At 42.7% G+C, this 16,315-nt stretch overlaps 1 protein-coding gene across 6 annotated transcripts in view; it reads left to right on the forward strand.

Moving 5' to 3' along the window:
• The window catches only part of TMEM260 (transmembrane protein 260), a 72,950-nt gene extending 56,635 nt beyond the window's left edge, over positions 1 to 16,315 (forward strand). For 2 of the 6 annotated variants that reach the window (XM_047862014.1, XM_047862019.1), the window contains 4 exons: positions 1,518 to 1,694; positions 3,895 to 3,948; positions 5,478 to 5,568; positions 5,914 to 8,523. In XM_047862014.1, the coding sequence (XP_047717970.1) occupies positions 1,518 to 1,694; positions 3,895 to 3,948; positions 5,478 to 5,568; positions 5,914 to 6,201 (610 nt within the window). In that variant the 3' untranslated portion in view covers positions 6,202 to 8,523. The other 4 variants (XM_047862015.1, XM_047862017.1, XM_047862018.1 and 1 more) reach the window with 4 other exon arrangements.

A 16,315-nucleotide genomic window follows, 5' to 3' on the forward strand; every position in this document is an offset into this window, starting at 1 on the left:
GTCTGTGTCTGGAGCCAGGCTGCCAGAGGCCGCACAGAGGTAAAGAGCAGTGAGGATTTGCTCCTGGCTCTTGCAGCCACAGCTCCTCTGATTAGAGAGGTGTTCCTTTCCTTCAGAACTGTAGGGACCTGCTGGTTGCCCCTGCCGTCACTGGGCTGTTGCCTCTGTTGCTGGCACAGTACTTCCTGGTGCCTGGGGAAGGAGAGGAGGGGAGATCCAGGGGATTTCCTCTACTCTCCCCAACCTTCCCTTTCCTCCTTCTTGGGCTTGAAAACAGGGGCTTTTCTTGGAGCTCTTTTTGTCCTCACTTGGCATTAGGCTTCCCTTGAGTCCAGGCTAGGCAATATCAGCAGTGGGGAAATGGTAAACTCCCCACAGGTTTGGTAGAACTCAGAATTCGGTGTCTTTCCCTGTGCTTGTTTCTGCCATTTACTCTTCAGAGTCCTCAGATTCCAGGCGTTCTGTCCAAGAAGTCTAGTATGCAGTGGGGGAGACAGAGTAGAGCGTGCTTCCTCCACCTTCCCCAAAACCAGAACTCTTATTCTGTTTTAAAACCGCACTTTGGTATCAGATCCCCACTTAATCTTGAACAGCTCTGAGAGGGTTTGCCCATTTCACAGCTGAGGAGACTAGACACAGGTAGTTAAGTAATTTCCTCCAAATCACAGAGGTCAGAGATGGTGGGAAAAAACCTAAAATCTAAGCCGGAAGTATCTTGTTTCAAAGTTGATGGCGTCTTTTATTACTTTCAAGTAATTTCTTCTAATATACGTCTTTTTTTCCTGTTTCGTAATAGCTACCCAGTCACACACCACAAATTGGAACAGAACTATTCGATTATAGTGAGTTTAAACCAACCTTTTTAAACCATTTCTATTCCTAGTTTTTGTAGGATTTGAAGCTTTTTATAGTTTATTCAATCTAACTGATTTTAGTCAGCAAATATTGTGGATTAGCTAAGCATCCTGCTATGTGTGGTTTGGAGTTAATTCAGAGATAGAGAGCCTATCCTCAGGATGCTTCTGGGCTACTTGGGGAGATTTGCGAATGCAAACAACAAGTACAATACAGTAACAATAAAAGAGAAGAAAGTGCAATGGGAATTTGAGGAAGGAGAAACTACTTCTAAGCAGGGAAACAAATGAAGACTTGTATTTCCACCTGTAAAATGAAAAAAGAAAGGTGTCAAATAATATTTAAGTTTACATGTGAAACAGGACCACAGAAGCTTTCTTTCATTATAATAATGCTTGTCCCCAAATGATTTCTTATGTTTTGAGCAGGTAGGTTTTATTATTTATGTCTGTTAACTTCTCCCCAGCTCTCCCCAAACAGCTTGTTTTGCACTAATATAAATTCTAAACGGTCTATTTGGGAAAGATTTAAATAAACCGAAAGGTTTACCAATTGTTTATTGCTAACCAAGGTGCAAGGAGTCAAAAATGACCCTTTATGAGTTGTATTTATTAACATTTAGAACTTTGAGTTAAAAATATTTTCTTTTCTGTTTTCAATAGGAAAAAAACATTTGTTTGCATAGGAATTCATGAAGGTGACCCAACCTGGAAAAAAAACTATTCACTTTGGCCTTGGGGTTCTTGTGACAAATTAGTTCCTTCAGAGATTGTATTCAACCCTGAGGAATGGATTAAACTCACAAGAAATATCTATAACTGGACCGAAGAATATGGAAGGTAGGAACAGCAGTTCTGTTTTTCATCAGAGTATGGCAGTTTTATGTGCTTAAAAAACTAAATTTTGAGATGCCATGAATAGTTTTGATTTTTTTAAATTAGTTATTAGTATTACTCATGCCCACATGAATTGTAACAGAGAACATGTATTTCTTGTTCTCATGTTTGAAGAACAGTAGGGAGGTGGGAGGGGAAGGGGGGGGCTGTGGTTGAGTGGGCATCACAACAGGTTGGTGCCCTGCACCTTCCGCTTCCAGCTCTTGTGACGCCATATTGTCCACCATCCTCTGTCTCGCACCCTAAAGGTGGAAGAGATCCATCAACTGCAGTAGAGCTTTACAAGGTACTCTGTTTCCCATGAGAGTTTTTATGCGCACGAACTTGCCATATTTTCCTCTCTTCAGGAGTAGCACATAACTTGTCTATAGGGGAGACTGGCCCTTGAGTAACTTTTTCCTACTCATTAGGAAAAAGTCATTATCCTGGTTATGTTGTTTGTCATTATCCTGGTTATGTTGGTTTTGGGGGTGTGATCAGTCTTCCTTGAAGCATCTCTATAGAGCTGACTCTCACCCATATGGAAATTGAGTCACCATCTCTAGAAATGTGCTTCTCTTGCCTATTTCTTAAGTTATGAATTACTAAAAGATTAGATAATTATTGTTGATAGGGGCGCCTGGGTGGCTCAGTCGGTTAAGCGTCCGACTTCGGCTCAGGTCATGATCTCACGGTCTGTGAGTTCGAGCCCCGCGTCGGGCTCTGTACTGACAGCTCAGAGCCTGGAGCCTGCTTTAGATTCTGTGTCTCCCTCTCTCTCTGACCCTCCCCCGTTCATGCTCTGTCTCTCTCTGTCTCAAAAAAAAATAAACATTAAAAAAAAAATTATTGCTTATAATTCAAGGACAGGTGAGATCATATGAAAGATGCTACAAAGGTTTTTTGAATCAATATGTGCAAACAGTCCGCAGTGCACCAACCAGAGATGGATAAGTAGGTTTATATCAAAGCACTCCGTAGGGGCGCCTGGGTGGCTCAGTCGGTTAAGTGTCCAACTCTTGATTTCAGCTCAGGTCATGATCTCATCGTTCGTGAGTTCGAGCCCCATGGTGGGCTTCACACTGACAATGGGGAGCCTGCATGGGAGTCTCTCCCTCTCCCCATCTCTGACCTTCCCCCCGCTCTTACTTGCTCACTCTCTCTCAAAATAAATAAATAAACTTACATATGTATATTTTTAAAAAAGCACTCCATGACCATTGTGAGAAGTTAGAAAATAATCTATTCTGGGCACCTGGCTGGCTCGATCAGTAGAGTGTGCCGTTCTTGATCTTGGGGTTGTGCGTTCGGGCCCCACCTTGGGCATAGAGCTTACTTTAAAAAAAAGAAAGAAAATAACCTTTTCTGCAAACAGTGACCATAGTACAAATACAGGACACCACTCGTTATTTCCATTCCATCAAAATAGACACATAATAAGAAATTTAATTAAGAGAAGTCAAAATCCAGCAGATGGTTTAGCCATTGTTCTTTGAGCAGCGTCCTGGCTCCAGCAGTGATTTTTATCAAAGCCAGGAGTCCCCTCTCTCAAGCTTATCCCCTAGCTTCACAGCTGTTTGGCTCTTAGCTGTGTCCGTAGAGTGACGGAGGCCTCGCCCCTGCCCTGTTGCCCATCTTGCAGTTCTTGGGAACAGCTGGTTCCTCAGATGCCTCCAGCCTCTTGCCACTAATCCTTCGTTTGCTCCCATGAGGCACCGGGGCTCATTATGCAGATGAAGAATACATTTACCAAAATTTCAAGTTCCTAAGGATCAGACTTTTCTAGGATAAGTTTATTATTTCCGTCCCTATCAGTACTTCAAGATCCAACCTATTTTATTGCCTTGTAAGATTATTTTTTTAAAAAAAATTTTTTTTAACGTTTATTTATTTTTGAGACAGAGACAGAGCATGAACGGGGAAGGGGCAGAGAGAGAGGGAGACACAGAATCGGAAGCAGGCTCCAGGCTCTGAGCCATCAGCTCAGAGCCCGACGCGGGGCTCGAACTCACAGACCGTGAGATCGTGACCTGAGCTGAAGTCAGAGGCTTAACCGACTGAGCCACCCAGGCGCCCCTCCTTGTTTTATAACAAGGATTCCATACCTGCCTGTAGCAATAAACGTAGCTTGCAGAAAACTCTCACTGCTTTCTTGTAACTTCAGGTTTGACCCATCTTCTTGGGAATCTGTGGCCAACGAAGAGATGTGGCAAGCAAGGTGACTATCCTACACTTACGTGTTTGTGGTCTGTTTTTCATATGGCGGGGAAGCAGCCAGTAGGGTAGGGGGTCAGTGGTATGATAAAAATAACATTTATGAGCAGTCATTTTGTTTGAGGCGTTGTGCATTGTACATTAATAATCCCATTTCATCCTCACGACAACCTATGAAGAAGTTACTATTATCCCCATCTTACAAAAGAAACACACGTAAGGTAGAGAGGTTACTGGCCAATGCCAGATTGCTGCAAGTGATGGGAGTCTGAAACTCACATCTCCCTGACTCAGGCACAGCGCTGTGCTCCGGTGCTCTCCGCCTCGAGTAAACCAAAGCGAGTGTAATTGTTGAGGGGCAGTTAATACTGCCCTGGATCCATGTGGAATGTGCTAATTTAATTAAGCACCTGCTGAATACTTCCCAGAGGCCAGACACCATGCCAGGCTTGGAAGCTACAAATATGAATACAACATATTTCCTGCCCTCGAGGGGCTTACAGTCTAAGGGAGCAGATTTGAATATCAACGTCCTAGATGCTATACTTTCCTGTTGTGCCTGTATGGAACACGTTGTGGTGATGCTGTTGACTGCCATTATTTTGAAACATTCAAAATCTCTAATGCTAACAGACTTTGGCCTGGATATTAATATGAAAGTCCTAAGTGGTATACAGAGGGTGATACCAAGTACATAGGAAGTACTTCCTTCAGCAAACGAAGGGTGCCCAATCTGAGCCCGGAACTGTGCTCCACACCGAGGATTGAGTTATGATATAAAGGATTTACATAAGTTTAAAGAGCTTTTAAAAAAAGTGTCCAGAAATACAGCTCCAAAATAGCAATTACAAAAATAGATGTACTGTGGTTTATGCAATAGTGTTTTTTGAAAAGCCAGAAAACAGCATAATTCAAGTTATCAGCCTAGCTATAGGGACAAATACTTGCTTTGAAGAACTGATCAAAGATGCACCACACCGTATGTTTGTACAACGCTTTACTGTGACTGAATGTAGGAAAGCTGGGGGAGAAATCACCTAAAAGAAGGAAGCAAGTCATTATTCAGGCAGGTATTGATTTAACTGGCGTGCTGAATACAGTTTGGATGAGTGCATGTGGTCAAAGAGTCCAGCTACCTTTGAAGAACTAGTCACACGTGGCATGAGCCGTGGCGATGGGTCCCTTCAGGGGTGTGCTGACAAACTCAGCAAGTCTCCCCCTTCCTGGCTGCTCCTGCATGACAGTAATGTGCATCTGGAGGAAGAATGAAATGACGTATAATAGCAATGATGAATTTAGGCTTTTTTTCTAAAAGTTTGGCAAGCAGTGCGGATGCAGCGTGTTGGCAGTGGGGAAAGAAGGAGTTGCTGTTGGTTCAGAATAAACTTCTGTGAATATGGGAGAGGTACAAACAATGCAGTAAAGGGTTTGGTGTGTTCCTTATCAGTGGAAAAATCTGGTCGATGTAGCTGTACGTGTGAAATTTGACATCATGGTTTTAATGAAGATTCCCACCCACCCCCGCACTCCCAGGATGAAAACCCCGTTCTTCATCTTTAACCTGGCCGAAACAGCAAACGTACCTCCAAATGTGAAGGCTCAACTCTACACTCACGCATATAACGTATGTTCCATTTTTATATATATAAATATATTTGGGAGGAAGGTGGTGGGGATTAGAACGGAGGGAGTGTGTATCCCAGTAGAGTTTTTACTTTTTTGTTTCTAGTTTCATTTGGCTTTTATAAAGCAGTATAAATGGAAAACTACTCGTACATCACAAATAATGTCTAAAGTAAACGGTGTGGTTGGCAAATGATGTCCATGTCTTAATCTCTGAAACCTGTGAATATACGGCCTTACGTGACAAAGGGGACTTTGCTCATGTGATTAAGTTAAGGATCTTGAGGTGGGGAGATTATCCTGGATTATCCAGGTGGACCCAGCATAATCACATGGCCCTTTTAAGAAGGAGGCAGGAGGGTCAGAGAGAAGGAGACGTGATGATGCAAGCAGAGGTCAGAGGAAAAGATTCGAAGACGCTACGTGGCTGGCCTGGAAGATGGGAGGAAGGGGCCACCAGGTAGGGAGTGCAGGCAGCCTCTGCAAGCCACCAAGGGCAAAGAAACAGATTCTAGAGCCTCCTCGAAGAACACAGCGCTGCTGCTTTTACAAAATCCTCGATTTTATGCATTTTGACCTCCAGAAGGGTAAGATAATAAATGTATACTGTCTTAAGCCATTATGTCTGTGCTGATTTGTTACAACAGCAGAGGAAACTAATAGGAAGCCATTGGAACAGGAAACAGTCACCACCAGACAAGTTCTGACAGGTTTGCCCTCTAGACAAAAGTCATGACCCTGGCTGCACTCGAAAGGATAGGTTCCTGGCTGGGTGGGATTTCATGAGAAAGATAAAGGGTCTCGGCAAGAGGCTCTGTCTTCTGACTGTGGCCCTGTCTTCTGACTGAAGCCAACCCAACCTTCAGATGGCCCGGCCACACACAGACTCTTGTGTAGGCGGTCCTCACTGACGGGAAAAGGGAGGGTGGAGCACAGGCTTGCTGTTGTTCCGTTTTAACGAGCCCCTTCTTTTCTGTGACTTCTAGCCCTGGGTTCCTCAGACACCTTCAGGGATCATCTTGGAGCCTACTATGTAGGAAACAGATATCCTGGCATGGGCCAGTGAGACCAGAGCCCGGGAGCCATATATGTGAGCACCTGAGGTGTTTCCGCAGCCTCTAGGTGCTGTGGGTCTACTCACCAGGGCAGTGGTTTAGAGCTAAGTCAAAATCACACAGCGTCCAATCCGTAGGACTCATTTTACTCCTAAATTTTGTGATCGTGGGTTCATTGTTCATTTATTCATTTACTCACAGAGCGCTTATTGATCGCCCAGTCTGTGCCAAATATTGTGTTGGAGATGACCAAGTATTGTCCCTGCTACCAAAGAGGTAGCAGGCTAGAGAGGGAGACAGAAGATAGAGTCCTCGGTTACATTCAGTCTTGCAGAGGTGCTGTGGGAACAGCACACTGTACGTGAGTACACCCCCCTGGCGAGGGGTGGTGAGGAAGGAGGGGGAAGTCTTCGGAGATGTCACTGGAGTGTCATCTTGAAAGCTCAGACGAGCTAGCCAGACAGACTGTGGGCAGGGTAGTGAGAGAGTGGGCGAGGAAGGACAGTCGATAGGGACAAAGGCAGAACCCTCCGAGGTGCCCACTCGAGGACAGCAAGGGATCGATTGCAGGAGGCAGCAAGCTGGAGTTCTATCTGGCGTTTGGAAGATCCAGGTTCAAGGCCTACTCCACCACTAATTGTCAACTGTAAGTCAGTTAAGCATTCCAGGCCTCGATTTTTTCTAAAAATAGAAGTGGGCTTTAAGCTTTATTAATTATCTGTCACGCCCTGGTCATGTCATATCCTGTTCATCTCTCATACCCTGTGATTCCATGAAAAACAAATAGTATTTAGTTGGGAGAAATCCCTGAGACTTACTGATACTTCATATTCTCATCAGTGACCTGTTCCATGGCCACCGTTGCTAGGGCGCCACTGAAGCTAATTCACGGACTCATTGTCCCTTTGGACCTGGAAACTTTACCCTTTCCAGTGGACACAAGTCCGTGGGTGTCTTCTTTGCATATGCCTCCAGATATGTGACTTTGTTTGCAAGACAAATGAGGTCAAATACTTGATGGGTCAACACAAACCCACCCCCCCAGTACTGGTATTTCAAGAACGTTCTTGTTAGGTGTAAGACATTGTGTATAGTATTCCACTCAATAGCTGATGCAGAACTTTCAGTTCAGGAGACATTAAGTTCAGGTGTAGTGGGGGAGCAGGGACTATCCCCATTAGCTTTAGGAATGCATTCGATAAGTTGGTGTCCCCACTAAATAGAATACAGTCTGCTAAGACTAATGTCACGGTAACATTCACATAGAGGAGGAAACGTAATTCCATGTGATGAGAAATGACCGGCTTCTTAAGATACAGCACATGTGGCTTAACGGGCCACCTGGTAGAAGTTGACGATGCGTCGGTAACAAAGTGTTCGAGAGACGGGTGGTATGTTCATTCTGTTATCTAATGACTGTAACAGGGAGGTCATGAGTGAGCCTCTCATCCTCTTGAGCCGTTGGGGAAATTCTCACTGAAGGGCTGGCCTCTGTGTTGAACTCCAGAACCCAGGTGGGATTCTGAAAGCCGAACCGTTTTCTGAACAGTTCCTGGGTGCCTGCTTTGTGCCTGTCAGCAAGGCTTGGAAAAAGAAACAGCAGACAGAGAAAAAAAAAAAAAAAAAAAACCTGAGGAAAGACAGGGAGACATTGGATAACTGACCAAGAGAATGGAAGAGTGGAAGATAGCGTCACAGTTTCCACGTACATGCAAGTGCGAGGTGACCGTTTCCTTTGTTACGGAGTGAAAGAAGCGCATGGGCCAACTGCTTTAAAAGCCACCTTGGGGGCACCTGGGTGGCTCAGTCTGTTAAGCGTCCAACTTGATACCAGCTCAGGTCATGACCTCACGGTTGGTGAGTTTGAGCTATGAGCCAGGCTTTGCACTGACAGCACGGAGACTTTAGGCTTCTCTCTCTCCTTCTCTCTGCCCCTCCCTCACTCTCACTCTCTCTCCCTCTCAAAATAATAAACTTAAAAAAAAAAAAAAAAAAAAAAGGCCAGCTTGGAGACTAAAGGTTAGTAAATACCAAGATGACATATGCATTTATCTGCCCTGGAGTAGAAGTCGGGCCAATAGATGATCTGTTGGGTTCCTTTCAGCTGAATGATGTGATGAATACAGTTCTAACTGCAAAAGCCCTTGTCCCTGTAGAAAAGCATCATTGCTTGTTCTGCGCGTTGAGTCTGCTGCTGACCTCAAGTTCCTGTACATCCGAGTCCAATCTGACAGTCCTCAGGAAGGCTGTGAAATTTCCAAATAAGCAAGTCTAATATTCCGTTGTGCAGATTTGTATCTTTCATTTGTTGAATTTTGATGTTTCTCCCTGGAAAACTCAATACCAAAGATTCCAGCTCTGCCCGATTAATGCTATCTCTGATGTTGGAAAAACAAAATTCCTGATTCCTGTGGGCAAAGTGTTAACTATTAAAATTATAATTATAGGGTGCTCCAAAGAGCATCTCGCCGTGAGGACATCTCTTAAATTCTGTTACGCCCAGCTTATTCGATGACGGATTTGTTTGAGCTGTTTTATTGTTGCTATTGTTATTACTGTTGTTTTTAATGTAGAGAGAAATCTATGTGAAAATGAGGGTCAAAATTTAAATTCCTTCAAGTTCTTTTTCCATGCAGTTTTCTAAAGAAAGCTATTTTTTTTTCCTCTAACAGCTAAATTTAGAGTTTCAACCTTTCTGCCTGTTGAGTAAATAGCTTTCCATGAATTAGAACTAAATCCCTTTCCCAGAACATCTTTCTGGAGGAAGAGCATTATGTCCTGACACCGTGTGTCTTAGGTTCCCTCTGCACATCCGAAAACCCCAGAAGCAGTTTTAGATGAAGTACATTTGCCTCCTGCCACTGTCATAATTACAGTAACATTCTTGCATTTTCTGCATGGCCTAGCAATGATTAGATTTTGACTATCGGCCGCTTGGATTTTTTTTTTCCTTGTGTTATTAACTCCTCTGTGTTTTCTGGTTTTTGAAAAAAAAGTCAAGGGATAACAATGGAATACCAACATTTTTGCCGTTTTTCAGCTCTATAAGGAGATTGTCTATTTACGAAAGGAGCACCCGGTGAACTGGCACAAGAACTATGCCATCGCCTGTGAGCGGATGTTACGCCTTCGGGCAGGAGACTCAGACCCTGAAGTCTTGTTATCGGAAACCATCAGACATTTCCGTCTCTACACTCAGAAAGCACGGAATGATCCACAGCTGCCTGATATTTTAGTTGCTCTAAAGCACCTGAGAAAAGAACTGCAGAGTCTGAGGAATAAGAAAAATGTCTGAGGCAGCAGAAGGTGAAAAACCTGCTCATCCTCCCGCTTCCAAAATTCCAAAGTCCAAAAGTTTTTCCTCCAAGAAAAGAAGTTGTACACAAAACTCGAAGACCGAGTCAGCTCCCAGATATCAGCAACGTGGTAGGGCAGTATACTGTTCAGTATACTGTGCTCCTTACTGCCATGTGCTCCCTATGCAAATTCTGTTTATCCAGTGTTACCAAATTAGCATTTCAGTGAGAATCTTCCAGAAAAACCTTCCTACTTCCTCCGTCTTTCACCTAATGACTTTGCTTGATTGGATGCTAGCAGAGAATGGGTTATTTTCATATACTTTAAATATCGATTGCGGATCTTTTTAAGGGCCCTTTTACTGGGATCCGTTCTGAGGTTAAATTCTTGAAACATTCATACCAGACCAAAGAAACATTTTCTGTTTCCCAAAAAGCGATTTTTTTTTTTTTGAGAGTGAATCTTGCTCTTCTTCAAGTTAAAATACTTTTTTTTTTTTTTTGAGTAGCTCTGGTTATTACATAATCTCACACTTCAAGCTAAACACCAACCCAGTAATATTTTGAAAAAAGTTGGGGTTTTATTGTCTTTGATGATTCTCTGAAATCATCAAAAAATAAAGCTAAGCTGTTGTTTGCTTTCTCTCAGTTGCATAAAGTGGCAAATCAAAAGAATTTTGTAGTTCCTTGCTTAATTTTATATTTATGTTTTACTTCTATTTGGATTCATAAATCCGGGCCCAATAATTAGTAAGCTCCTGCGGCCAAAATGCAAAAAAAAAAAAAAAAAAAAAAAAAAAAAGGCGGGGATTGGGGGGCGGTGGGGGGGGATTGGGGAAGTTGTTCAATAAATTCATTTCTGTTACAAGCATCTTTTATACATATTACTAAAGAGAACATAGTAAGAAATGCAAATAATAGTTCTTTATTTTATTATGACAGTTAATTAATAGCAACCTGTTTTAATGAATAAAGTCACTCCGAGTCCTTCAGCACTTCCTAAGTAGAGGCCAGAATCTGTAGGGATTCTTTTCCCCCCAATTGTATAGCTCCTAGACTCCAAGCGCTATATAGGCCCCTGTATAGAAATGCTCACTAATGAAGAGGGAGGGCTAGAAGCTTGTCTGCATTCAAAGATCACTGGTGAGTCATTCAGCAAGAAAAGGCCCCTTACCAGGAATAGTCACAGTTCCGTGGCATTGTACTAGCAAAAGGGTCTGATCAAAGGTCTCCTGTGGAGCTTGCATGGTTCCCTTTCATACTACGACCATAATTAAAACCACTAATTCTCTTTTAAAATGCTGCAGGATGCCATGTAGGCATCTGTCTGGAGTGTCCTTTGTGATGTCATAAGCTGTTAAGGACCAGCGCCGAGGGCTTTTGAGTGAAATGCCAGTCATGAAGGTGCTTCAAGACAAGGGTGCCTCTCAAAGCTTGACAGGGCCTTGACTGCACAATTCGAGCTGAATTTGCCCCTTGTCAGCTGCCAGTAAATAAATCTCAAAGGGGGAAAAGCTGAAGTTTCATTACCTGATCCATGGGGCTTTGTTGGTTTTGGCATCACACAGGGGAAGCTCTTGCCCCTCCATTCTCTGGATTTGAAGATGTCCATTGGAGCCTGCAGTGCCTGGACAGGGTTCAGAGCGGAACCTTTTGAAGAGTGTCAATAGTTGTAACAGTTCAGCTGTTAGGAAGACAAATAAACGGAGGAGCTCATTAATCCGCTTTTGGCTCTCAGTGCCTTTTGCCCTTTTATCACAGCCTTATTAGGCTCCTACTCATCTTGAACCAGAAAAAAATGAATTGGAGTTGTTGAGTGCTAATTGGCAAAGACTTTTAATCATGGGCCAAGAACTTTCACTGACTTGAAAGTAACTTCTCCACGGGGAAGAACCGAAAACCTGGTTTACCTTAAAACAAAAACCTGTTGGAGTTCAGTGTGGTGTAAAAATTTAAGGAGGCATTGATAAATTGTCTAAGTTTATCCATTTGAAAGAAATCATGTGAGATTATGATTTCCACTTTGCTTACGAAAGGTACAATAAAATTCGAATAAACATTTCCTGGACGTGCATTGTTTTTATTGGTTCAGCAAAGAGATCGCGTGCATGTGTGAGATGATCGTGTTTGTTTCTGAACATCTCTATACAGGTGGATGTGAAAATGCATTTGGGCATCTATATACACGTGGTGTCAGAAGAACCTCATTCAAAGTAGTATTTCCTGTTCGTGGCCTTAAGAACGGCAAATAAAAGTCTCTTCGAGAAGATGTGCTTATTTGTATCTGTACTGTGGTGCTACATATATACGTGTGAATATGCTTTGTGTGCTGTTGTCAAATGGTGCATAGATTTATTATGGACGGTACTTGGGCAACAATGGCTTTGGACCACTCTCTCTTTGAGAAAGCAATGATACGATGGCCCCAAGTAGATAGGGTGATAATTATTTAAATTGTTAAAAACCAACAGTAAATGAAAAAATAGCAAACTGAACCGAGATTTGGGGAGGTTGGGCTTCATTCCCAGATCAACTATTTGAGGTTAAACAGGTTGCTTTCTTTTTCTCATACTTTTCCCCGGCTGGTGCACAAACACCATAAAACCTGACAGAAGGGGTCTCTTTTAGTCTAACCCCCCGACATGGAAGACAATGTGAAGGAGGTGACTTCTCATGCCGTATTTGGCCAGGATTCTCCTAGCAATGTCCCTGGAGTGCCACAGGTTGGCAGGGCGACAGGAACCCCACAAGGCCAACTTCTGCCCAGACTTTGGCCTGAAGAGCAAGTGGGAGCCGGCAAAACTGTCGGCCTCTCCTCGCGCTGCAGTGCCCTCCTGCCTGGCGCGGAGGCTGGCGCACACGGGAGGCAAGCAGGGAAGGGGACTGTGGCTCCGAGCCCTCTGACAAAGCCCCCCAGCCGCATTCCCGCTGATGGGAGCTGTGCTTGGTTCTTACTTTTGACTTTCCTCTTTGCTTTCTTCAGAGGTCTCATTTTTTTTTTTTTAAAGTGCTTTTGTCCTATTACTCAAAATAAAGCCAAACTGGAAGGGCATCAATTATTAGTATGCTTTCTTGAGATCTTCTAGTAGAAATTGTGAAATGTTATCTCTGGCCATCTTCCTAGGGTAGAACCACTATGTTGACTTAGCCTTTATGATACCTAAACAAAGCCCATTTTGAGTGGTAGGGTTATTTTTTGATACTCTGCTGATTTCTTTAAGTCATCAGGCTAGGATATGAAGACCGGCTTTTTAAATTTGTATTTTAAAAGTTAAACAATGTGAGGCCTTCCTTACAGTTCCCGCCAATAGCCATTGGAATTTAGAAATGTTAATACTTTTAATATTCAGAAGAAATGAGAATTCGCTGTTAGAGCAAGTTCTTTTGCTCTGTTTTAATGCTGGTATGTTTTACAGTTGCACCAATGTAGAGCAGTCCTCTTCTTCTAAGTGGCTCCAAGCCCAGTGCTTAGGTAAAGACAAAATTTCCAGCCCAGTGAAAGATTCATCCTCATATTTTGTTGTGGCTGCAAAAATCACTCTAAAGCTTGTGCTCACAAACAAATAAGTCACGTTTCCAGGGATTCTGGGAACATCTAAAGGCCATATCTTGGCACAGCATTACAGAGCAAACACGGAGCTAAAGCTTTAGCAGCGATCATATTTAATGAAGACGTCATTGTCAGTACCCTCTAAAGGTCTGTTTGATTTGGATCAGCATAGGATGGTATAAAAAAAAAAAGCCTCAGGAATAACACAATGTGCTTACCTGGATATAGGAAAGCAAACTAATAGGAATATATCTTGAGAAAGGGATTTTTCTGAAAAAGTTCTGATTGCTCTTCAACAATGTAATGTATATCTGGTGGAAATTATATGTACTGGGAAGGTTAGCTTGTGTCATATTGCAAAAAGAAAAACGGCAGGGGCAGAGGTGGGTAGAGGTGCTAAAACTATAGACAGGAAGCCTACAATTACTGACCTATACGTGGAGTTATCTGGATCTTTTGTGCAGATCCAAAGCATGAATGGTTGGGGTTAATTTTCAATAACATAGGTACTGTGATGATGTTAGAAAAGTTGAGTTGATAAGGTTGAGAAAGTTTCACAAGATGGATGGAACACAGAGAATGGTGTCCATCCCAGTGATCCAGCTTCTGGAGTGGCCCGGTATTCTCCAGTCCTGTACTTACTTGCCATTAGGAGAGGACAGTGTTAAATAACATTGTAACAATCAATAGAAATCGAAATCTGAGATTTAACCCTTTCATAATTTCCGTTGTTGATAATTTGTTGTAAATCTGTGTAAGTAGTATCAGGCGAAAGAAGTACAAGAGATGGAGTGTAATCTTTATATCGATCAGTTATTTTTGTATTATGTGCAGATTGTAAGCTAATAAATGGACATTATATCCTGTTTTTAAAAATATGCACACCGTAATCACCTTGTGTTTAGAAGTGTTACCTTAAAAGGGGTTGTTTTGCATGTAACCTTCTAAAAAAGAAGACATTTTGAGATTTTTCTCACCTCAATGAAATATTCCCTAGGTGGTTGAACCACTGAAAATACCCTTAATACCTGTGGGGGTTGCTCATATGGGAAAGTGTGAGCGATTAAAGCCAAAAGGGGAACGCTGCTTGGGAAATGAGACCCAGTTTTCTCATCATTGGCTTATGGTGTGATGGGACCTACAGGTGTCACCTGGTACCCTAGATTCATGAGCATCGTGACAGAAATCCCAATGATACCCTGGCATGCCAAGACGTGAACTCAAAAACTCCAACAGAGGGTGATCTAGGATGTGAAGACAGGGTAAAAGACACAAGGACTGGAATCTTCTTAGGGTATCTTCCCTCAAAATAGGTTCCGAAAATAGAAGGGAAGCATTATATTATTGTATTATTATTAACAGTGCTTTTAAAAGTTAATATATAAGAAACAAGGGCTCTTGTAAAATACTCTAGCAAAAGCTATGGAAAACGCTAAAAGGAATTGTTTATAAATGGAAGATGATTCATTGATCAAAGCACTAGGTTTCCTTTAAGAGTTAACCAGTCTAACAGGTGAGAGAAAGTTTCAAGAAGTTTTGTCTATAAAAGAATGAAGGGGCTTTTGGGTGGCTCAGTCAGTTAAGCTGCCGACTCTTGATTCAGCTCAGGTCATGATCTCACTGTTGTTGAGATTGAGCCCCGTGCTGGGCTCCTTGCTGACAGTGCGGAGCCTGCTTGGGATTCTCTCTCACTCTTCCCTCTGCCCCTCTCCCCTGCTTGAGCTCGCTCTCTCTCTTTTTCTCTCTCTCTCAAATAAAAAAATAAATAATTGGGGAAAAAAAGATTGAAAACCGAAAGTTCAATTATGCATCACTTAAAAACAAGAAAGTTCAGGGCGCTCTGGGTGGCTCAGTCGGTTAAGCGTCACACTCTTGTTTTCGGCTCAGGTCATGATCTCACGGTTCGTGAGTTTGAGCTCCACATCCGGCTCTGCGCTGTTAGTGTGGAGCCTGCTTGGGGTCCTCTCTCAATCTCTCTCTCTGACTCTCTCTTTCGCTCTCTCTCTCTCTCTCTCTCTCTCACCCCTCCCCCGCATGTACTTGCTCTCTCTCAAAAGAAATAAATAAGTAAACTTAAAAAATACCTAAGGGGTGCCTGGGGTGGCTCAGTAGGTTAAGCGTCCAACTTCAGCTCAGGTCATGATCTCTCAGTCTGTGAGTTCGAGCCCGCATCGGGCTCTGTGCTGACAGCTCAGAGCCTGGAGCCTGCTTCAGACTGTGTCTCCCTCTCTCTGCCCCTCACCCACCCTCTCAAAAATAAACATAAAAAAAATTTTTTTTTTAATTACTTAAAAAAATGGGAAAGTTCACTGATGGGAGAGTACTTGTACTTAGTGGTTGTTTTTATTTAGTGTGTCACAACTTTTTTTACTAAAATTAGAATACATTCCTTTAATATGTGGACTGGTATCTACACTGTTTTTATATTTTCCTTTCAGTGGTCAGCATTCTCACCACTAGCCTACGGGGTCACCTTGCATTCGCCTTGACGCTGTTCCTCACAGTGCAGGACTGTGCCTAGTCATGGTGATTGTCATCCTGGATCATGAAGTCAAGTTAGTGGAAATTGACCATCTCTTTCTTCATGAAATAGAATAAAAATATCAAGATGCATCTGAGGGGACAAGGGTATTCTTTGATGAAACTTTCAGTTTCATTTCCTATACATGTGTATGTGGGTACATGTATAACACATATATCATACTATATATCCGTGTGCGTGTGTGTGTAAGACCTTTATATATAAATCTACACATGTATGTGAACTGGGTCATAATAGAAAAGGTACTTCTCGTTGTGGATCACAGTAAAGAATAAATTGGAGAGCCACTGGCCGTGGAGAATTTA

This window comes from Prionailurus viverrinus, chromosome B3, assembly GCF_022837055.1.
Source record: "Prionailurus viverrinus isolate Anna chromosome B3, UM_Priviv_1.0, whole genome shotgun sequence".
Taxonomy (NCBI): Eukaryota; Metazoa; Chordata; class Mammalia; order Carnivora; family Felidae; genus Prionailurus; species Prionailurus viverrinus.